Here is a 24736-nt window from a genome sequence, read left to right as displayed (position 1 = left end):
TAGAGTTAGCTATGGCATGAGATAGAAGAACATGCAAAGATGAAGACAGCACAGCCCACATCAATCCCCTCTCTACAATACGCATTCTATCTGGCTCAGTAAGATAAAGTAGGCATACGAGAATTTCTAACCTCTGTTACATTGTTTGGAGAATCAGTGTGTAAAATGTTCTTTGATCTGTGAGGTCCAGTTCCCATTAAAAATATTGAACAGAGAATGGCAGCAGGGCAGGAAAGAGACGCCCAAAATTTGTGTAAATAATTAAGGACAATAAGTTGTGGAATATTTGTATAAAACCATTGAAACAATGAAATGCAGCTGCAGTTTCTGTGACCCACGCTCTCATTGCTGTGTTGATTTCAATTCTATTGAATTTGTCTTTTTGTATGTCACTTTCATTGTCTTCTTGCTGTCAGTTTCTCTGCCGCATGGGAAATAGTGGATGAGAAGAGATTACGGCCATACAGTTTTTCCCCTCCACCCCTCCGTTCAAAGTCAACACAATCTGTCAGGTGGGATTTTCATTCTGAAGTCCTGGTGGCCTTCACGAGGCAAAGTATGAGTTCTGCATGGAGTAAAGCCTGTCGATGGGGTTACCCACCCGAGCCTGCATGGGATTAACCTCGGACGAAGCCAGGAAGCAGTCACTCAGGCTGGTGAGGGAGGTATCGCTATCGATGTCATGAAAGAGGGAGTCGTTTCCTGAAATCACAAAACAGAGACAGTTACATTTACATTTATTTAGAGAATCAGCACAAGAGGCATGTTTCTGCCTCTGTTCCTTCCGCAGCGACCACTTGAAAACAAACTAAGAGTCATTGGGGGACTATCGCACTGCATGTCATGCTTCCTACTGAATTCCAACTCAAAAACGTATATTTAACCCTTTATTACAAACCAACAATAAAATCATTCGACTCTTCCGTAATTCACGTAAAACAATAATGCACATGATAAAATAGGCTATGGTCCGCATGGGTTCCTCAAGGAGAAATCTTGCCTGGCAAATCTGTTGGAATAAGAAGTAGGATAGACAAGGGAGAATCAGTTGATGTTGTGTATTTGTATTTTCAGAAGGCCTTTGACAAGGTGCCGAACATGAGGTTGCTTAACATGTATCACAGTATGGATAAAGCAATGGCTGATTGGCAGGAGGCAAAGAGTGGGAATAAAGGGAGCCTTTTCTGACTAGCTGCAGATGACTAGTGGTGTTCCACAGCAGTATGTGTTGGGATCTATTCATTTTACATTATGCGTCAATGATTTGAATGATGGAATTGATGCCTTTGTTGCAAAGGTTGCAGATGATACAAAGATAGGTAGAGGGGCAGGTAGTTTTGAGGAAGTACAGAGGCTACAGAAGGACTTAGGCAGATCAGGAGAATGTGGTTAAGAAGGCATACGGTGTATTGGCCTTCATCAATCGTGGAATTGAATTTAGGAGCCGAGAGGTAATGTTGCAGCTATATAGGACCCTGGTCAGACCACACTTGGAGTACTGTGCTCAGTTCTGGTCGCCTCACTACAGGAAGGTGGTGGAAGCCGTAGAAAGGGTGCAGAGGAGATTTACAAGGATGTTGCCTGGATTGGGGAGCATGCCTTATGAGAATAGGTTGAGTGAACTTGGTCTTTTCTCCTTGGAGCGAAGGAGGATGAGAGGTGACCTGATAGAGGTGTACAAGATGTGAATAGTCAGAGGCTTTTTCCCAGGGCTGAAATGGTTGCCACAAGAGGACACAGGTTTAAGGTGCTGGGGAGTAGGTACAGAGGAGATGTCAGGGGTAAATTTTTTACTCATAGAGTGGTGAGTGCGTGGAATATGCTGCCGGCAACGGTGGTGGAGGCGGATACAATTGGGTCGTTTAAGAGACTTTTGGATAGGTACATGGAGCTTAGTAAAATAGAGGGCTGTAGGTAAGCCTAGTAATCTCTAAGGTAGGGACATGTTCAGCACAACTCTGTGAGCCAAAGGGCCTGTATTGTGCTGTAGGTTTTCTATGTTCCTATGTTTCTAATGGGTAAGGAAATGCCAGATGGAATATAGCTTTGGGAAGTGTATGGTCATGCACTTTGGAAGAAGAAATGAAAGGCTTGACTATTTTCTAAATGGAAAGAAAATACAAAAAACAGGCGCAAAGGGTCTTGGGAGTCCTTGTGCAGGATTCCCTAATGGTTAATTTGCAGGTTAAGTCTGTGCTGAGGAAGGTAAATGTGATGTGAGCATTCATTTCAAGAGGACTATAAAAGCAAGGATGTAATGTTGAGAGTTTATAAAGTACTGGTGAGGCCTCACTTGGAGCATTGTGAACAGTTATGGGCCCCTTATCTTAGAAAGGATATGCTGAAATGGGAGAGGGTTCAAAGGAGGTTCACAAAAATGATTCCAGGATTGAGTGGCTTGTCATGAGAAGAGCACTTGATGGTTCTGGGCCGTATTCACTAGAATTCAGAATAATGAGGGTTGACCTCATTGAAACCTATCGAACGGCGAAAGGCCTTGAGATAGAGTGGATGTGAAGAGGATGTTTCCTATGGTGGGAGAGTCTAAGACCAGAGGACACAGCCTCAGAATAGACGAGTGACCTTTTAGAATGGCGATGAGGAGGAATTCGTTTTGCCGGAGAGTGGTGAATCTGTGGAATTCTTTGCTACAGGCAGCTGTGGAGGCCAAGTCTTTATGTCTATTTAGGGCAGAGACAGATAGATTTTTGACTGGTCAGGGCATAAAGGAATACAGGGAGAAGGCAGGAGATTGGGGCTGAGAGGAAAATTTGGCCAGCCACGATGGAATGGCGGAGCAGACTCGATGGGCCAAATGGCCAAATTCTGTTCCTGTATCTCAAGGTGTTAATGGACAGATAATGAATAGATATGCAGCTCCTACATCTTCTCTAATTCTATAATTGAAGGAAGACGAGGATAGCAGGTAAGATTTCATAAATTTTACTTTGAAATACAGTGTGGAACGGGCTTTTTGACCCACAACCGGGCCACCCAGCATCCCACTGATCTGACCCTCGCCTGATTACAGGACAATTTACAATGACCAATGAGCCTACTAACCCATACGTCTTTGGATTGTGGGAAGAAGTCGGAGTACGCAGAAGAAACACACACGCACGCAGGAAGAACGTACAAACTTTCTTACGGAGGACATTCGGAATTGAACTCTGAACTCTGACGCCTCGAGCTGTAATATCACACTAACCACTACGCAACAAATTGACAGCATTAAATCACTTAACATTTTCATTTTTAATGTCTTCACAGCTTCTACGCAGTGCTTGAGATGGCCGTGAAATGCAGAAATTTAAAGATTAACTGATACGTAATAAAAATTACATGATAATGAGAGGAACTTAAAAAGAAGACAGGGGTATTTCAGTGTAAGAACGGTTGGGTGGTAGAACATGAAATGATGAACCCAGAGGCTCTCTGCCTGGGTGTGGATACAGATGAATGGATTGTTCTGCTATTCATCGGGTGTTTCCATAGGGAATTATTGGTTCGTGGCAGTGTTCAAGTTGATTGGCTACTGACTTCTGCACAATTCCGGAGGTTAGACGCTGTCATGAACACCCGGATCTGAGGGACTGTTTGCATTATGGCCTCACACCTCACAGCAACAATAGCAAAGGGGACAGCCCTCACCATTTGAATGGGATGGCCAACTATGGTTTCCATGGTAACTGCGTACGAGAGTCATAGAAACATAGAAAACCTGCAGCACAATACAGGCCCTTCGGCCCACAAAGCTGTGCCAACCATGCCCTTACCTTAAAAATTACCTAGGGTTACCCATAGCCCTGTATTTTTCTCCATGTACCTATCCAGGAATCTCTTAAAAGACCCTATCCTACCTGCCTCCACCACCGTCACCGGCAGCCCATTCCACACACTCACCACTCTGCGTAAAAAAAAACTTACCCCTGACTTCTCCTCTGTACCTACTTCCAAGCACCTTATAACTGTGCCCTCTCATGCTAACCATTTCAGCCCTGGGAAAAAGCCTCTGACTATCCACACGATCAATGCCTCTCATCATCTTATACACCTCTATCAGGTCACCTCTCATCCTCCGTCGCTCCAAGGAAAAAAGGCCGAGTTCACTCAACCTATTCTCATTAGGCATGCTCCCCAATCCAGGCAACATCCTTGTAAATCTCCTCTGCACCCTTTCTATGGTTTCCACATCCTTGCTGTGGTGAGGCGACCAGAACTGAGCACAGTACTCCAAGTGGGGTCTGACCAGGGTCCTATATAGCTTAGAGTTATGCAGCAGAGAAACAGGCCCTTCGGCCCCTCTTATTCATGCTGACTAAAGTGAGCTCCGAGCTTTGTTTCTTTATTCTACATGCCTGAGGCCCAATGTCGGCGTGTTGGGATCCGAGCCAGCTGGAGGCTGGACGCTGAAGCAGATGGCCTGTCTTGGGGTTAGAGGACTGTGCTTGTGCATTGGGTGGGAGGGACGAAAGAGGCATCTTTCGCCTTTGTTGTTTCATTGCTTGCCGTGTTCTATGTTGTACTGCCAAGCTACGTGAGCTCGCTCTGCTGCCGTCGGAATGAGTGGTGACACTTGTGGGCTGCCTCCACCAGCCATCAGGTGGGTTAGTTGTTAAATTTCATTTCACTGTATCGTTCCATGTACATTTAATAAATAAAGTTAAACCTTGAGTCAACCTCATCTTAACACTTTCAATTATTTTCTACATCTTTGTAATGATACTTTTCTAAATATTGTAGTTTACTGGAGATCTAACTGTTTTTTAAAATACCGGTTGTTAAATACAGTTCAGATGCCTTTGGCAAGCTGTCAAATGGTCATCGTGTCACCCCACCAGTGGAGATTTAGGATTATGTGCCCAAGGTCTAGAGGCCACTCGGAATCTGCTAAACCCCATGAGAGAGAATAGTGATCTTAAGATCATTTGGAACCATAAAGCAAGGATATAATTGTGGTTATAGGAAAAGCAGGGATGGAGTGGAGAAAAGATCAGCTAACTAGGTAATCTATCCAAGAATTTGAATATAACTTCACGAGATCAGTACAGTTATCCCTTCACCGTTGTTGTGCAGGATTGGATGACTTATATTTCCCTTCAACCCCACCATTCTCCAGCCTTCTCCCTGTATCCTTTGACACCCTGACTAATCAAGAAATTCTCAGCCTCCACTTTAAATATACCCAATGATTTAGCCTCCTTGGCCATCAGTGGCAATGAATTCCACAGATTCACTACCCTCTAGTTAAAGTAATTCCTCCTTTTCTCTGTTCTATATGGACAACCTTCTATTCTGAAGTTATGTCCTCTGGTCCTAGACTCTCCCACCATAGGAAATATCCTCTCCACATCCACTCTTTCTAGGTCTTTCAATATTCAGTATGTTTCAGTGAGATCCTCTTTCATTTTTCATTCGGTGAGTTCAGGCCCAGACAGAACAGATGTTCCTCATGCATTAATACTTTTGGTTTACATATACCTATGTGATCTATATCTATGTGACATACATCAGTCTATATCTTACCCGAGTATTGTGTTCAGATCTGGTCACCTCATTGAAGGAAAGAAGTGAAGTCTATAGAGGGGGTGCAGATGAGATTTACCAGGAGCATGACTGCTGAGGATAGGTTGAGTGAGCTAAGGCTTTTCTCTTTGAAGTGAAGGAGGATGCGAGGTGACTTGGTAAAGATCTATAAGATGATGAGGCATAGATGGACTGGGCAGTCAGAGACTCTTTCCCAGAGCAGGAATGGATAATTTTAAGGCAACTGGAGTATGGTAGTTTTTTTCACACACAGTGGTGGGTGTGTGGAACACACTGCCAGGGGTGGTGGCAGAGGCAGACATATTAGAGGAATTTAAGAGACTCTTAGACTCTTAGATAGGCACATGAGTGAAAGAAAAATGGAGGCCCATGTGGGAGAAAAGGGTTAGATTGATCTTAGAGTAGGTTAACAGGCTGATAGAACTTTGTATGTGTATATATATATAAAAACTTTGTGTGTGTGTGTGTGTGTGTGTGTGTGTGTGTGTGTGTATATTTGAGACCTATATATGTAACTTATACTTACATCTGGCCTATCCATGCCCTTACCTGTTCTAGCCTTTATCTGACTACAGTAACATATTTCATTCTTGATGTTGGTCTCTCTGGAATAACCCAGCAAGTAACAAGGACCTTGAAGGACGGGTGTTTAAAGACTTTGAGAGATGGGCACTCAATTTGACTGAATAAGTAAGAAAGTAGTCACCTACCATATGGGTTCATGTGATCCCCTGGCATCTGGGGAGGGGTGAGACCTTGCTGGAAGGGGTCGGAGTTGTACCCGTTCTGCTCCATGGACACCAGCTGCTGTGGTGGGGCTGCGAGCGGAGCGTATGAGTTTATCACCCCGTCCATTCTATTGGACATCACTTCTGCCAACAAAAGGAAGATTCATAAGAAAGTTCCCTCATTTCCTTCTGCCTTAAAGAAACAGTGTCTTTAAAACTGAATGGATTTGCTTCCTTGCTGGAAAGTAACAAGCCTTCCGCCTGAATAAAGTGCTTTAATCTTTCACAGGTACATGACAATAAATCGAGGCGATGAACGTGCGGGGGAGATGCCACTATGGACAACTTGATGGGTTCTAATAATTTACAAGCCACTGCAACAGCGAGGCATCCTCTGCAAATGCCCTGACTGGGGTATCAGCCGTACCCTACGGCACCTCATATTGTATTCTGTTTGTACCACAGGCAAGAGAAGTAATCTAAATTAAAATGATCTAGGACAGACACAGATTTTAATTTTTAAAAGAAATTAAACTGCCAAAGTGAAGGAGCAGTAGTTGGGGCAGCATCAATGGAAACATTTTTCACACTTTCTTCATTCTGCTAGCTTCAAGGCACAACCAAAGAATCATAGAAATTTATGGCAGAGAAAGTGGCCATTCATCCCACTTCATCTGTGTCAGCCAAGGAAATGTATCAGCTAATTCATTTTATTCCTGTATCTTTTTAAATGCTATGGCACAGTGTGTAATATCTATTTCACTTCTGTTTTGATCCATTTCTACTCAATTACATTGTCCTAAATTCTCCTTATCACATGACTGGAGGCCATCTGGGCCACCAAGTCTAATGCAGCTCCTAGAACATTTCTGAAATTTACATTCTCCCACTTAGTTCCCTGAATCCTGTTCTCTCGCTCTTTCTCTCTCCTTCTCTTTTCATCTCTCCCTCCCCAGCTCTCCCTCTCTCACTTGCTACCTCTCATCATCTCTCTCTCCCTCCCTCTCTCCTCTCTCTCCATCTCTCTCTCTCTCTCATACACACACAGGCCCAGCTCCACCCTGTTTAATCTTCTGCCACCCACCGTTAGGGGTAATTCACAGTAGCCAGTAAGAATAAAAAGAAATAATAATAATATATAGTAATAAATACTGAGAACATGAGATGGAGAGTCCTTGAAAGTGAGCCCACAGGTTGTGGGAACAATTCAGTGTTGGGGTGAGTGAATTTATCCCTTTGGTTCAAGAGGCTGAGGGTTGAGGGGTAATAACTGTTCCTGAGTCCTGAGGCTCCCTTGCCTCTTTCTTGATGGCAGCAATGAGAAGATGATGTGGGGGGGATCTACAGCACGGTTGATGGGGGGGGGGGTGATCCATATGATTGCAGAGAGAACTTGCAGACTCCACATAGAGAGCATTCAAGATGAGATTGGAACCCAGTTTGTGGAGTGATGCAGCAGCACAACTATAGTGTCACTGTGCCTCCCGACACACTGTTCAGCTTTAAAGAATGCAGAAAAGATTTATGATGATGCTGTCAGGACTCAAGGGGTTGTGCTATGGAAAGAGACTAAGCAGGCCAGGACTTTCTCCGGGGGAGCGCAGGAGAATGAGGGGTGATCTTTTGGATGTGTATCAGATCACGAGGGGCAGAGAAAGGGTGAACAGGTCTTTTTCCTAGGGCTGGAGAATCAAGAACCCGAGGGCATGCGGTAGATTTGACATGACAGTGGAAAGATTTAATAGGAAACTGAGGAGAATTTTTTTCACCCAGAGGTTTATTCGTACGTGGAATGGGCTGCCAAAGGAAGTGGCTGAAGCAGGTATATTAACAACATTTAAAAGTTACTTCACAGGTGCATGGATAGGAGAGGTAAAAGGCTGGCACAACATTGTGGGCCGAAGGGCCTATAATGTCTTGTAATGTTCTATGTTTGGAAGAATATGAGCCAAACACTGGCAAATGCAAATTTTATTTGTTATTTTATAGAGATACTGCACAGAATAGGCCCTGCAACTCTTCCGACCCTTTGAGCCACACCACACAACAATCCCCTAGTCTAATCATGGGACAATTTAGAATGACTAATTAACCTACTGACCAGTACATCTTTGGACTGAAGGAGGAAACCCACACGGCCATGGGGAGAACATACAAACTCTTTACAGGCAGCAGTGGGAATCGAACCTGGGTCACTGCACTGTAAAGTAATTGTGCTAACCACTATGCATTGTTGTCAGTATGGTATGGAGGGGCTGAAGGGCCTGTTTCCAAGCTGAATGACTCCAGCTGGCATTCCTATTCTCTGACTGTGATGCACTTCAGCATTCCCTGCGATCTTTGTTACAAAGTACTGAACAGCCACAAATTATGATCCAAACGTGTATCAACTGAACAATTTGAGTCCAAGCCCGTGCCCAGTTTATCACCACGTACCTTGTCCAAGACGTTGACCGTTTTGTTGTTCTTGTTGCTGCTGTTGACGTCGGGCCAATTTTTTCATCTTAAAAATCGCAAAAAATAAATATCAGTTTGCAATTGGGAGAAAGTTTCAAAAATATCTTTGATTTAATTAAACAACTAAATTTCAACAAATAAATCAGAAGTCTTCATAGTTCATGCTACATGAGTGTTTTATCCGAAATCAGGCATGTCTTTCTCACACACAAAATTTTGGAGGAACAACAGCAGGTACCTAATAAAGTGGCCCCTGAGTGAATATCAGTGGCCTAGGCACAGGTCTTTGATAAAGGACCTTCAAGTGCCTAAGGTGGAACTTCCCGGTGCTCCTGGTGTAGCCTTCTCTACATTGGTGAGAACCATCATAAATTGGGGGACCGCTTCACTGAGCTCTTCCACTCCTTTTGCCAAAAGCAGAGCTTTTTGGCCAGATATTTTAATTCCAATTCCCATTCCCGTTCCAATGCGTCGGTCGATGGTCTCCTCTTGTGCCACAATGAGGCTACCCTCAGGGGTGGCGGACCAACACTTTATATTCAATCTGGGTAGCCTCCAATCTGATGGCATGAATATCGATTTGTCCTTCCAGTTAAAAAAATTACCTTCACCCTCCTCTCTTCTTCTATTCCCACTCTGGCCTCTTGCCTCCTCCCATCTATCTATCTCCTCCCCCTGGGGATCCCCCAGCTTCTCTCCTGTGGTCCATTCTCCTCTCCTATCAGATCTCTTCTTCTCCAGTCCTTTACCTTTCCTACCCACTTGGCTTAACTTATCACCTTCCATCTATCCTCCTTCACCCTCGCCCCATCTTCTCATTCTGGCAACTTCCCCTTCCTTTCCAGTCCAGAAGAAGGATGTCAGCCTGAAACGTCGACTGTTTATTCATTTCCACAGATGCTGCCTGAGTTGCTGACTTCCTCCAGCATTTTGTGTGTGTTGCTCTGGATTTCCAGCATTGGCAGAATCTCTTGTGTTTATTTCTGGATGTCGGATTTCACATGGGCTGAAATCAGACCACAGATAGCATGATGAGATTTGAACTCTCTGCCTCTGCCAATTGAAAGGCAGAGAAAGAACATTTGAAAAACTATGACAGAAATTCCAAGTGGGTTGTGACAAAGCTGTGGTTACCTTGGCTCTTTGATTTTGGAACCAAACTTGAACTACGCGGACACTGAGCCCTGTTTCAGCTGCAAGAGTTTCTCTGACCTGTTGAGCAAAAAGAATATTCTCTTTAACAAGCACACAGAAAGCAATTATACTCAAAGAATGCTTAAAGCTGCTTTTAATAAATATGTTACGGAAGACAAGAACATAAGGAAAAAGAGTGCAAGCTGCCCTTTCAGTACCTGAGCCTGCTCCATCATTGAATGAGAACATGGCAGATCTTATTTGGTTTACCTACTGCCCATTATCCCACTGGTGTTTAGGACAGTCAGGATTGTTAGCCCTAAGCTGAATCCCTGATCCTGGAGGACCGGTGGACCACTTTTAGTCTGACCTCTACCCTTTGACCTGTTTGGCATGAGTGACCCTACCGAGAGCCAAAGCATAAAGCCCTGACTCCAGACGACATCGCTCTCCGGGTCATTGAGGCACACAAGCCCGATGACAAGGTTGTGGTCCTCTTGGAGGGGTTCTCATTTTAGCCACAAATAAATATAAAGATTAGCTCTATTTGTCACATGTACATCAAAACATTGACACATACAGTGAAAAGCTTTGTTTGTGTCAAATAAATCATCGAGGGCTGTAAAGGGCAGCAGCAAGTGCCACCAGGCCACTGGCATCAATATAGCATGTCCACAACCTACTAACCCCAACTGTCTATCTTTGTAAATGTGGAACGAAACCCTCGTGGTCACTGGGAGAACCTACAAGTTCCTTACATGCAACGTGGGAATTGAACCCCGGTCCGTGATCACTGATGCTGTAAACTGACTGCACTGCAATGTCCTTCAAAACTGAGCTCAACTTTCCTGCCTGTTCCCCACCACTGTCTCCATAAATTACCAAAAATCTATTTAGCCTAGATCAGATTCAATGTCACTGTCTCCACAGACTCTGTGGGGAAAGAATTCCATAGATTCTTGATTCCCTGACGAACTTCCTCCTCAGCTGTGCCTTAAATAAGTGATTATTCATTCTGAAGCTATTTTTCCGTGTTCTATATCCACCGATGGGGAGAAAGATCCTCTCAGCCTCTATCAAGTCAGAGAAATGGAAACTGTGCTCTTCAGCAGATATAACTGATCAGCTGGGGGGTTGGGTAGGAGAGGAGTAGGGTTGTCTTGTGGCATAAGCCTCCGAATCAGCAAAGCAGGCTTGAAAGTTTGAAGCATCTTTCTTTGCTCCATGTCTGGTTAAAGACCAAAAGGTAAAAAGGCTCAATATTTGTTTTAAAAACTGCAAATATTAGATATCTAAAACAAGAACGGAAAGTGCTGGAAATACTCCGCCGTTCAGGCAGCAGCTGTGGAGAGAGAAACTGTCAACGTTTCAGATCCGGGACCCGTCAAAAGAAGTCAATAAGCCTATCATAAGCAGCTAAAGGAATTAGATCTTGGGAGTTTTGGAGATCTCATTGAGATATATAAGGTGCTGATGAGGCACAACGAGGTGGAAGTTGAGGTGTTTCCACAGAGGAGGACATAGTTATAGGATTAGGGGGTGGTCATTTAAAATGCATAGAAAGCTCTTTATGCAGAGGTGGTGGATCTCTGGAATTCTCTGTTGTGGCAGGTTGTGAAAGTCATATAACTGGGGGCATTTAAAGATCAATAGATGAAAATCTGTGAAAGATATGGGAACCGAGAGTTATGGAGGAACTGGCACAGAAGAGGAGAAGTCAAGTCAAGTCACTTTTTATTGTCATTTCAACCATAACTGCTGGTACAGAACATAGTAAAAATGAGACAACATTTTCCAGGGCCATGGTGCTACATGAAACAATACAAAAACTACACTGAACTACGTAAGAAAAAAACACAAAAACTACACTAGACTACAGACCTATCCAGGACTGCATGAAGTGCACAAAACAGCGCAGGCACTACAACAAATAATAATAAATAATAAACAAGACATCAGGCACAGTAGAGGGCAGTAGGTTGGTGTGAGTCCAGGTTCTGGGTATTGAGGAGTCTGATGGCTTGGGGGAAGAAACTGTTACATACTCTGGTCGTGAGAGCCGAAATGCTTTGGTGCCTTTTTCCAGATGGCAGGAGGGAGAAGAGTTTGTATGAGGGGTGAGTGGGGTCCTTCATAATGCTGTTTGCTTTGCGGATGCAGCGTGTGGTATAAATGTCTGTAATGGCAGGAAGAGCGACCCCGATGATCTTCTCAGCCGACCTCACTATCCGCTGCAGGGTCTTGCGATCCGAGATGGTGGAATTTCCGAACCAGGCAGTGATGCAGCTGCTCAGGATGCTCTCAATACAACCTCTGTAGAACGTGGTGAGGATGGGGGGTGGGAGATGGACTTTTCTCAGCCTTCGCAGAAAGTAGAGATGCTGCTGGGCTTTCTTTGCTATGGAGCTGGTGTTGAGGGACCAGGTGAGATTCTCCACCAGGTGAACAGCAAGAAATTTGGTGCTCTTAACGATCTCTACGGAGGAGTCGTCGATGTTCAGCGGAGAGTGGTCGCTCCATGTCCTCCTGAAGTCAACGACCATCTCTTTTGTTTTGTTGACATTCAGAGACAGGCTGTTGGCTCTGCACCAGTCCGTTAGCCACTGCACCTCCTCTCTGTATGCTGACTCATCGTTCTTGCTGATGAGACCCACCACGGTCGTGTCATCGGCGAACTTGATAATGTAGTTCGAGCTGTGTGTTGCAGCACAGTCTTGGGTCAGCAGAGTGAACAACAGTGGACTGAGCACACAGTGAGGTCAGGGGTAGATCTGCAATGAATGGTGGAACAGATATGGGGCCAAGTGGCCTACTGCTAATCCTATGCTCTGGGGAAGAGCTCCAGACATGAAATGTTAACTGTTTCTCTTAGCACAGCCTGCCGAATATTTCCAACTGTCTCACATATTCAACAAAGAAGAAAAGGAGCTTTAAAACATGGAACTAGAACATAGAGGGACATTGTATCATTTTTTAATGCATGCTGCATTTCTAAATGACAATAAACAAGGACTGAGTGTCCTCATAATCTAATCTAATCTAATAGAATGGGCGCTTCACCCACAATGTTGGGCCACATCAATTAATAACCAAATGGTCAACTAAACTAATTCCTTCTGCCTACATGATGTCCATATCCCTCCATTTTACTCATATTTATGTGCCAAGTTTAAATGTCTCTTAAAACTACCCCAGGCAGTGCATTCCAGGCAGCACCATTCTCTGTGCAAAAAAACTTCCCCGCACATCTCCTTGAAAGTTTCCCCCTCTCACCTTAAATGCATGCCCTCTGGTGTTAGACATTTCAACCCTAGGAAAAAAATACTGTCTGTCTACTCTATCTATGCCTCTGATAATCTTATAAACCACTATCAGATTTCCACTCAGCGTCCGCCACTCCAGAGAAAACAACCCAAATTTGTCTAACCTCTCGTTATAGCAGTTATACAGTTTCAGTTTAACACATCACCAAGCATTTTTGTTATCACTCTCTGGGGCAGACCATGAAGTTTACAACTCAGAGGAGAGGAACTGCCTGCTAAATCCAAACTAACTAGGGTCAGAGTGACAGAAATCCTCTCCTATCAGATTCCACCTTCTTCAGCTTCTTTACCTCTTCCACCTATCATTTCCCAGCTTCTTACTTCATTCCCCCTCCCCTACGCACCTAGCCTCACCTATCATCATTTAGCATATCCTCCTTATCCTGCCCCCCCACCTTCTTATTCTAGCTTCTTCTCCCTTCCATCTATATGTACTATAGTATATATATTTACATATATATAGTATATTTTATGTATTGCACTGTACTGCCGTCACAATACAACAAATTTCATGACATTCATTATGTCAATGAACATGCTCCTGATTCTAATTCTGATTCAGAATTTAGATTCCCCAGTTGCTGTGGTAGATTTGGATCTCATGGTCTCAGCACTAATTGTACAGATAACCAGGTCAGATCTTCCCACTCAGAATCAGACTGAAGTTCCAGGGGTACCTAGAGCTTCGCACTGATTTCCAGAGGGAAAATCCCAGGGGCTTCAATTGTTTGGTCCTCCTGTCAACACTTGACACACGTCATAGAAAATAGAACATAGAACATAGAAATCTACAGCATATTACAGGCCCTTCGGCCCACAATGTTGTGCTGACCATGAAACCTACTCTAGAGACTGCCTAGAATTTCCCTAGTGTATAGCCCTTTATTTTTCTAAACTCCATATACCTATCTAAGAGGCTCTTATAAGACCCTATTGTGCATTTAACACACCCACCACTCTCTGTGTGAAAAACTTACCCCTGACATCCCCTCAGTACCTATTTCCGAGCATCATAAAACTGCGCCCCCTCGTGTTAGCCCTTTCAGCCCTGGGAAAAAGCCTCTGGCTATCCAGACGATCAATGCCCCACATCATCTTATATACCTCTAACAGGTCATCTCTCATCTTCCGTCGCTCCAAGGAGAAAAGGCCAAGCTATTGATCTCATAAGGTATGTCGTGAAATTAAACTGGCCCTGAGGAAATTGCCTTACCCTAGTCCTAAATATTTTCTGCTTGGAGATCCCACAGGTTAGGACAGGTAAATAATGTAGTTGTGCAGAACCATAAGTTGAAAATCCCTCACCTTCCTGCAAGGTTTGGAAGACACTTCAAATGACGCCTTAAATGCTCTCCTTTGCTGGGTGGTGAGGATGGTCCGGGGGCGTTTTGGCCTCCTCTGATCCTTGCCATCTTCGCAAGCCTTCCCCTGTATTCCCTGAATCTTGTTTGGCTTAATGTCAATATCTTCGTCATCACTCTTTACTGCAAGAGTATCAGAATTCACCGTCAGTTTAAAAGGGCACAGCAAGAGCGTAAAAACATAGTCAAATTTCTGCCTATTTTTCTGCTCGAGTTGAGAAATGGGGAGTGAAATAGATATATTTTACTTTCAATCCCAATCCAAAGGTCAGTTGCATCAAAGACCTTCTGGTTTCTACCCCAATCATATATCTTAACGCCTGACCTTAATAGTGGCGCCAATGAAGATCTGTTCATTACTCGTGCTTCCGTGCTGAGACAATTTTGTAGCAGTTAGTGCAATGCCATTACAGCTCAGGGAATTCCAGAGCTTGGAGTTCAAATCTGTCTGTATGTTCTCCCCTTGACAACGCGGGTTTCTTCCAGGTGCTCTGGTTTGCCCCCCCCCCCCCACACTCCAAAGGTGTATCAGTTAGTAGGCTAATTAATCATTGTAAATTGTCCCCTGATGAGGCTAGGGTTAAATAGACGATAGACAATAGGTGCAGGAGTAGGCCATTCGGCCCTTCGAGCCAGCACCGCCATTAATAGGTGGGAACCTGGGCAGTGTGGCTTGGTGGACCGGAAGGGCCTGTTCCACATTGTATCTCATAATAAACAAACAATAAATTAACAGATTGTCATAGGCCAATGAGCCCATTGAGACTCTGTGAAAATTCTACCAATCTCATCGCCTCGATTTTATACCCAAATTTAGTATTAGTAGGACCACGAGGAACCAGGCAAAGTTCTCAAACCTGGTTCATGCTAGATTCTTGCAAAAGTAGTTTAATTAAAGTAAGGATGAATTGATTTAAGGATTGGAAACGATCTTTAAAACAGAGCCAAATGAATTAAATTCCAGTTAAATCCAATATAAAGATTTAGAAATGATGCATTTTCTGCCCCCTTTTTACTGAGAGTGTTCCAATTTACAATAACTGTGCACCCAAAACTGGTTGTTCTAATGAAGTTTGATTGCCTGTACTTCAAGACTGACAGTCAGAGGGACGCAGGGGCGGGATGGTCGAAGAGATAGTTAGACTAAGACACAGAGTTAGCTCGAGGGTTAGATGGGTACACTGACATACAGACAAACAAATGAATAGCTCTAGACAGACCGACAGAGGTATACACCCAGTATCCACTTTATTAGATACACCTGCAAATATCCAAATAGCTAATCATCCAGTCATCTGCAGCAACTCAATACATATAAGCCTGCAGACATGGTCAAGAGGTTCAGTTGTTGTTCAGAATTTGGGGAAGAAATCTGGTCTAAATGATTTTGAGTGTGGAATAATTGTTGGTGCCAGATGGGGTGGTTTGAGTATCTCAGAAACTGCTGATCTCCTAGGATTTTCATGCATGGTAGTGTCTAGAGCAGGGGATCCCTCTCTCAGTTAATGGTAGGGATCCATGCATAAAAAAAAGGTTGGGAACCCCTGCTCTAGAGTTTACAGAGAACAGTGTGAAAAACAAAAAAAAAATCCAGTGAGTAGCAGTTCTGTGGGCAAAAATGCCTTGTTAATGAGAGAGGTCAGAGGAGAATGGCCAGACTGGTTCAAGCTGACAGGAAGGAGACAGGAACTCAGATAACCATGTGTAACAACAGCGGTGTGCAGAAGAACATCTCTGAATGCACTACATATCAAACTTTGAAGTGGATGGGCTACGGCAGTAGAAGACCACGAACATACACTCAGTGGCCACTTTATTAGGTACAGGAAGTACATAATAAAGTGGCCACCAAGAGTAGAGGTATGAATAAACAGATAGACAACCATATGACTGACAGATGGATGAATAGACAGACAGTCGGAGAGATAGAAAGATAGCAGGATGGATATAGAAAAGCAGACGTACAATTAAGGTGCATATAGGCACGCATTCAAGGTGAGGGGCAAATGTTCAAAGCGGATGTGTTGGGCATGTTTTTCTTACACGGAGAGCGGCTGATGCCTGGCATGGAGATAGATATAGAACAGAGGACATAGAACAATACAGCTCAGGAAAAGGCCCTTCAGCCCACATTGTTATGCTGAACTAAACAGATGCAATTGATGCATTTAAGAGTTCTTAGATGGGCACATGAGGCATAGAGGATGGATGCAGGGCGGATGAAGGAATTTGGCGTTATTAGCCTAATGAGTTTGACACAGCAGACAGAAAGGAAAACAGACAGGGACATGCTGGTTGAAAAGTAGACAGATGGAAAGGCAGAGATGCAAGACAATATGTTCAAGATACTTCAGGTTGGAGAGACCATGTGCGATTTGACGACGGGGACAGTTTGAGGCCTCCCGATGATGCATCTGTCGGGCTGCCTGAGACTCCTGACATCACCAGGTTGGGGCTGACATGCATCAGCTCTCAGTTTGAATCGTTACCTCCACCACACATGGGCTAATTTGGGATGGAAAGGGCTGACCGCACACAAATGGGGCTCCCTGTTGGTGATTTGCCTGCTGCTCCTTTATATGTTGTTTGATGTTGTCGTTATATTGCAGCCTGGACTCCACAGGGAGGTCTCGCTCTCATCTCAATACCGTTCGTAAAGGACTGCCAGTTCCAAATGTTGACAGTTTTGTGGTCCATGATTTCCAACTTCTATAACTTGCAACCTTGTTTGTAAGATTCCTTTCATTTATTTTTTTTTCTGATCTAAGTGCTGGAAGCCTCATTAATTCCCATAACATTACGCACAGGTGGAGATTATTACTTCAGACAACAAAGTGCAAGTAACGAGGGGTGTCCAGAAAATAGGAAGAGTGCTGGAATTAATTTTTAAAAATGTGACTTAATCTGGCAAAGGGACCCATGTTTAAAAGTGAGAGCTCTTACAGATTTCTGAAGTTACATTTTCAGTGGGTGACTTTGGAAGTCAATTACTAAAACACAAAACGTAAACTCAATCAGCAGGTTTTTACTTCGGCAAAAGCTCTGTTAAAAAAAAAGTTTCACCAGCTGAAAAGTGATTTATTTTCGCAGAGTTTGCCATTGACTTCGTCTTGAACTGGGCCTCTGCAAGATGATCCTCTTTTATTTCAATTCAACATATTTATGTAATGATCAAACGCTGCCTGACTTGTCTTAATAACTGTGTCATTATTAACTTCCTGAAATGCCATTTAAATTTAATGGCTCTCCAAACCTGATAACTTCTAGTCTTTGGAGAGTTGCTGCAGGTCTGGCAGCCGCTGACTGACATCACATCTTCGCCATTTATAAAGCGACATTAAAGAAATCATCTTTCAGAAACATCTTAAGAGCAAACAATGGCGTGATGCCTCCCTCCACATGTTCGGCGCTCTCTGCCTTCCTGTAGATACTAACGGGTCTTTGATCATCCGCTGTTGATGACTTGGACATGGGGAGCAGTTTGTACTCTGCCATCTGAATACCATCAAGGTTAGTTAACTCTTGGTGTTCCTCAGTGCCGTATTTGTGTCTGGGCTGTTAATCAAACGTGGAATCTGCGCTGGGCGGCTCTGAGTTAAGAAGGAATGCCCCGTAAACAAAAACAGGCCCGCAGAGATGCTTTGACAAATTCTTTGACAGTTGTCTGCAGCAAAATATAGAACAGCTGCGCCTGTACCACATCATGAGTAATGGGTGTGGATGTTTCAGTGGGCGCACGGAATTGAGTTACGTGCTGTTTCTTCATGAAACGCTAAAGAAAACAACCCCGGCTAGTTATACGCGGAGCAATGTCATTACTAACCGACTCAAAATGTCACACGTCCACTTAACTGGGATGAAAACAGTAACAGAATTGAAACGCAACTTCTGACCCTCCAGCTAAGCACCTCTCCAGTAGCAGCTGTATTTATCATCAGTAGGATTGGAAACAATTGGAAGTCTTTTGAACTTTTAAAATGTTAGCTGGTATTTCTAACAACACGGGAATATTAGTGGAAGGATTGGTGGGAAAGGTTCTGAAGGACAGGATTAATCGGCACTAGCAGAGATTGGATTGATCTGGGATAGTCGGCTTGGTTTTGTTACGTGGAGGTCACATCAGACTAACTTGAACTAATTTTTCAACACTGCTGATGAAGGTGCCACGGTGTAGTGACTTCAACAGAGAAGGTCCCACATGCGATACTGGCGCAAAAGGTAAGAACCCATAGAATCTGGGGCAATTCAGCAACTGGATCCATTTTCACTCAGTGGCCACTTTATTAGGTACAGGAGTGGAACCTGGTGTGATCTTCTGCTCCTGTAGCCCATCCACGTCAAAGTTCAACCCATAGTGCGTTCAGAGATGCTCCTCTGCCCACCATTGTTGTGACATGTGGGTTATTTCGGTTACTATAGCCCTCTTGTCAGCTGGAATCAATCTGAATAATCCCCTTGACCCTTTCATTAACAAGATGTTTTCACCCACAAATCCACCACTCACTGGATTTTTTTTTTTGTTTCTAGCACCATTCCCAATAAACTCTATAGACTCCTGTATAATCCCAGGAGATCAGAAATTTCTTGAGATACTCAAACCATCTAGCTGCATTAGATTACATTTCTTCTTCATTCTGATGTTTTGGTCTGAACAACAAAATCACCTCTTGACTGTGTCGGCATGCTTTTATAAATTGAGTCGCTGCCACGTGATTGGTTGATTAGATATTTGCATTAATGAGCAGGTATACAGGTGTACCTAATAAATTAGCCACTGAGTGCATACAGAGTAAACATGGAGAGAATGTTTCCTATGGTGGGAGAGTCTAAGTCCAGGGGGCACAACCTCAGAATACACGGATGTCCCTTTAGAACAAAACTGAAGAGGAATTTCTTTAGCCAGAGGGTGGTGAATCTGTGTATTCATCACCACAGACTGCTGTGGAGGCCAAGTCACTGGGTATATATAAAGTGCAGGTTGATAGGTCTTGATTACTCAAAGGTTACAGGGAGGAGGCAGGAGAATGGAGTTGAGAGGGATAATAAATCAGCCATAATAGAATGATGGAGCAGACCCGATGGGCCAAATGGCCTAATTCTGCTTCCTTGTCTTATGATTTTATGGATCCAAAATTGGTTTGTTGAATAGAGGAAGAGGGCAACAGTTAGGGGTGGTTGTTGTGATTAGAATCATGTATGGCAGAGATCTGTGATGCGACCCTTGATATCTGTTCCCTTCAGTGATGATCAGAATATAAATGCAGCAGCTATGTTTAACAGATGGTAGTGTTGTGCATAACATGGATACCATCATCAACGATGGAATAATATTGATCACTGGCAAGATGAGCAGAGGAATAACAGATGGAACTTAATGCTGAAAACACGTAAAGTGCTATATTTCGGAAGAGTTAATTAGGATAGGATATACATGGTGATTGGTAGGACCCCAAAAACTATTGAAGAACGGAGGGACCTATTGAAGCAGCAACACAAATACATGAGGTCGTTAAGATGGCAGAGTTTAGTTTGGGCGTAGTATATAAGAGAGATAAGTATTTGTAGTACCGATCTATAAATCATTGGTAAGGCCACAGCTGAAGTACTGTGTGCATTTCTGAGAAATTAATATTTTAAGATTAGGATATTAAAGGTTTTAATATTTATTTGTCACATGTGCATTGAAACATACAGTGACCAACCTGTGTTGGTCATTGGTACAAAACAGTACATAACATGCCCACAACTTATTAACCCTAACCCTAAGCTGTAGGTCTTTGAAATATAGGAGGAATTCGTAGTACCTGGAGGAAACCCACCCAGCCACAGGGAGAACGTACAAACTCTTTACAGACAGTGATGGGAACTGAATCCTGATGGGTGATCACTGGTGTACTCTCCGCTGTGCTGCCATGTCGCCCCATTGGAGGGATATGATTGCACTAGAGAAGGTGCAGAGAAGATTCACGGGGATGTTGCCTGGGAAGTAATGTTTCAATTACAAGGAGACTCTGGAGATACCGGACTTACCCTCTTTGCAAGAAGATGCAAGGAGTTGTCCAATTGAGATATACAAGATTTCAGGGAACAGATGAACTTTCCACTCCAGCAGGGGTGTGCATAACCAGAGGGCATACTGTATGCTTACAATAGGAGACTTGAAGAAGAATATTTTTGACCAGAAGGGGTTGAAGCCTGAAACTCCCTCCATGAGCAGGTGATAGAGGCAGAAAGTCTCAGAATATTTAAGCCCATTCAGGTGAGCACTTGAAACACAATGGGTTTGAAAGCTAGAAGCAGAGTGGTGGGGAAAAGGGCTAGTACTGTATAACATGATATTTGACATACAGGACAGAGTCAATGGGCTGAAGGGCTTCTCACTGTGCTGTTTGACTCTACCACTCCACATACATGCCAGAAAGGTACAGGTCGGTGGGAATCTTGGAACAAGAAAGTGTGGTTTAGGAATCAATCTAGCGTCGCTGGATTTGAAAGCTCTGTTTGTGGAGTTATGGAACTGAACTACAGAGGCAGAATGAAGCATATGTCACCAGTACAGTATGTGTGTCTGCCACAACCAGCTGGGGATGAGGTTCTGGGCACGTCCTAACAATGCCAGTTTGTCATCATATCCAACTGGCATCAAATCAAATCCATCCACCAATCACAGGAAGGCAGCAGATGGTCCGGTGTGGGCGAGCAAAGCAGTGACATAAATTCAAAGACAGATGTAGTGTGGGCCACGACAGAGCATTCAAATTGTGGCTCCGAGAGCCCTTCTGGCTGCCAGACTTGCTGTCTCCAGACACCAGTCACACGTTCACAACCAGCACTGTTGTGGCCCAATGTTGGCGAACAGACACGTGAGGAGAAAAGAGGCAGCACGGGTGGAGATGCAGCCTCTCAGCTGTGGCGTCACAGTTCGATCCCGACCGCCACAGCCGCGTGGATGGAGTTTGCACGTTTGTCCTGAGACCACCTCCGGGTACTCTGGTTCCTTCCCACATCCCAAAGACACGCGGGTTGGTTGGTTAACTGGCCACGATCCATTACCCCCAGTTTGTGGGTGAGTGGCAGAATCAGGGGCAGTGTGATGGCAATGTGGGAAGAAAAAGGCAGCATCCATCATTAAGGACCCCCATCACCTAGGACAGGGGACCCAACCTTTTTTGCACCGTGGACCCGTTTAATATTGACAATAGTCTTGTGGGCCGGCCAACCTGGGGGGGGGGGGGTGTGTTCAAGTAGGGTTAAACTCACCTCAACATGTCTTTTACAGTTAGGGTTGCCAACTTTCTCACTCCCAAATAAGGGACAAAAGTAGCAGTCAAATCCCAGGACACTTGTGTCTACCCCAGGAAAGACTACCACGACCATGAAGCCTTGTGCGGGTACCTGTGTGCGCATGTGATGTGCGCATGCACGTACGTGCTGATTTTTTTCCCCACAAATTGGTTTTGGCTTAATCTTACTGAGTATACTGCACATACATACTTATTTCTACTTTATATAGGCTGTGTATTTATCATATCATTCCTGCTTTTACTATATGTTAGTGTTATTTTCAGTTTTATGTGTTATTTCCTATGATTTGGTAGGTTATTTTTTGGGTCTGGGAACGCTCAAAAAATTTTCCCATATAAATTAATGGTATTTGCTTCTTTGCTTTACGCCATTTCGGCTTACTAAAGGTTTCATAGGAACGCTCTACCTCAGCGGGGGAAGTACGGGACAAACCAATTTAGCCCAATATACGGGATGTCCTGGCAAATACAGGACAGTTGGCAACCCTATGTTCAAGTTCAACAGTGCGTGACAGGGAATGAGGAAAGGTGCAGATGACTCGTATCGTTTCCTCACGGCCCAGTAGCACATGCTTTGCGGCCTGGTACCGGTCCGTGGCCCGGTGGTTGGGGACCGCTGGCCTAGGACAAGCCCTCTTCTCCATTGCTACCATCGAGGTGGTACAGGAACCTGAAGGCACACACTCAATGATTCAGAAACAGCTTCTTCCCCTCTGTCATCAGTTTTCAGAATGGACATTGAACCTATAAACAACACCTCACTACTTTTTCCCTCTTTTTTGTGCATTGCTTATTTAATTTATTTTTATATATACTTATTGTAATTTGTAATTTTTTGTTATTATGTTTTGCAATGATGGGAGGTGGGGAGAGATACATCTCTACCGAAGGAGGTGCCAGATGCTCCTTCCCTCCGCTAGCCTGCAGGTCACCCTTGGGCAAGGTGTAGCACCTGCTTAACCCCTGATCAGGGTCATGTGAAGCCATGGGATTAAGTGGTGGATGATCGTATGAGCAGCTGGTGCATATCACAAGTCCTGGTTATGTGATCACTGACACCAGGCAGACAATCTCTGCAGAGTATTGATAATGACTGGAGTCACCTGTCTTGTAAAGACACTGCCCAGAAGAAGGCAATGGCAAACCACTTCTGTAAAAAAAACTTTCCAAGAACAATTGCGGTCAAAGACCATGATTTCCCTTGTCATACGACACAGCACATAATGATGATGATAATTGCAATGTACTGCTGTAACATAATGACAAATTTCATGATATTAAACCTGAGTCTGAGTCTGATAAGAAAAAGAGTAGTGTATGATTAGTGCAAATGGATGTTTGATGGCTGCTGTGAACACATTGGGCTGATGGGTTAGTGTCCATGCGGTGTGATCTATGGCAAGGAGAAGATGAAGAAAGTGAGGATGAGGAAGAAGATAAAGAAGTAGGAGAGGATATAGAAGGAGGAGATGAGGGAGAGGAAGAAAAGGGGAAGAAGAAATGGATAAGGAAGAAGAAAAGAGAAATAAATGGAGAGGAAGAGAAGGAGAGGAAAAGGGGGAGGGAAGAAAGGAGAGGAAGAGGAAGGAGAAGAAGAAAAGGAGAATGAGATAGAGGTAGAAGAGCAGGGAAGGAAGAAGATGAAGAAGAGGAAGAAAAGGAAGAGAAAGAATGGGAAGAGGAAAGAAGGGAGGAAGAATGGGAAGAGAAAAAAAGGGGAAGCGGAAGAAGAAAGTATCAGCAGTAGTTCATTGATTCAGTCTCCGCCTGACTGTTGTGTTCAATAGTCAGTTCTATGGGAAGAGCATGGTGCCAATTCATTTCAACCATTTTATGAGATGACTACTATTATAGGGGAGAAACTAGGAGAGTTCTTCTTGGATCAGAGGAAGTTAAAGGCCAATGGAATGGATGTGCTCAAATTCTGTCGATGATATTCTGGAAATCACAGGATTACAGAATTGTTATGGCAGTGAAAGAGGCAGTCCTACCCATTAAATCCATTGAAACTCTGTTCATCCTCATTCCCACATTATGTCCCCATATAGTTTAAATTATTCTTCCTCATGTACCTCTCAAGATCTCTTCTAACAAGTCCTAAGGGATTTTATAGTCAAGTTGCAGATCTTCTCCACTCTCGGTGCAAAATGACACAAGTGGTGTTGGACAAATCCCATCTTACTTATTTAGGTCTCACTTTCAAGGACGCTTCAACTCAAGTTCTCGGTATTTTATTTATTTATTTTGTTATTTATTTATTGTTTGCTTTTCTATTTGCAAAGTTTGTCGTCTTCTGCACATTGGTTGTTTGTCAGCCTGCGTGTGTAGTTTTTCATTGATTCTATTAGATTTCTTTGTTCTAATGTGAATGCCTGCAAGAAAATGAATCTCGGGGTACTTTGATTATCAGTTTACTTTGAACTTTGAGCTTTAGGCCTGTGCTCGGAAGGTTCCCTTAAGGCAAGTTTCAAAGAAGTCTTAGAAATGAAGAGTTTTGACAGAGTAATGGGGCAGAAATGTTTTCCAGTGGCAGGAGGCCTGGTGGCCTAAGGAAGCAGAAAATGGACATGGAGATTAAAATGGTGTGTGTTTCCGTCTGAGATGCTACGTGCAGTCTTTACCTGAATCAGAGTCATCCGGGCTGACAGAACTCAGCAGGTCCTTCTCCTTCTCATAGTCACTTTTGCAGAGAAGCTGCCCCTCTTTCAGCACGTATTCATCGCCCTTCCTCAACTGCCGCTCGCAGACGCAGCAACAGAAGCAGCTCAGGTGGTAAACGCATTCCAAAGACCGCATGACAAATTCCGTCGGTGCTATCTTCTCCATACAGCCATTGCACTTCGCTGCGAACAACCTGTAAAAGAGGAGATGGGCCTTCAGAC

At 43.9% G+C, this 24736-nt stretch overlaps 1 protein-coding gene across 1 annotated transcript in view; it reads right to left on the bottom strand.

Annotated features, from left to right (window-relative positions):
• Positions 1–380: 380 nt before the first annotated feature.
• Positions 381–24736, bottom strand: part of LOC134360110 (LIM/homeobox protein LMX-1.2-like) — a 264136-nt gene continuing 239780 nt past the window's right edge. The window contains exons 3-8 of the mRNA XM_063074189.1: positions 24476–24708; positions 14495–14673; positions 9867–9944; positions 8712–8778; positions 6258–6419; positions 381–702 (exon numbers count right to left, since the gene is read on the bottom strand). Of these exons, the coding sequence (XP_062930259.1) occupies positions 545–702; positions 6258–6419; positions 8712–8778; positions 9867–9944; positions 14495–14673; positions 24476–24708 (877 nt within the window). The 3' untranslated portion in view covers positions 381–544. The remainder of the gene's footprint in view (positions 703–6257; positions 6420–8711; positions 8779–9866; positions 9945–14494; positions 14674–24475; positions 24709–24736) is intronic.

Source organism: Mobula hypostoma, chromosome 21, assembly GCF_963921235.1.
Source record: "Mobula hypostoma chromosome 21, sMobHyp1.1, whole genome shotgun sequence".
Classification (NCBI taxonomy): domain Eukaryota; kingdom Metazoa; phylum Chordata; class Chondrichthyes; order Myliobatiformes; family Myliobatidae; genus Mobula; species Mobula hypostoma.
Note: the sequence above shows the minus strand (reverse complement) of the source record. Positions and strands in the feature narration are given on the sequence as shown.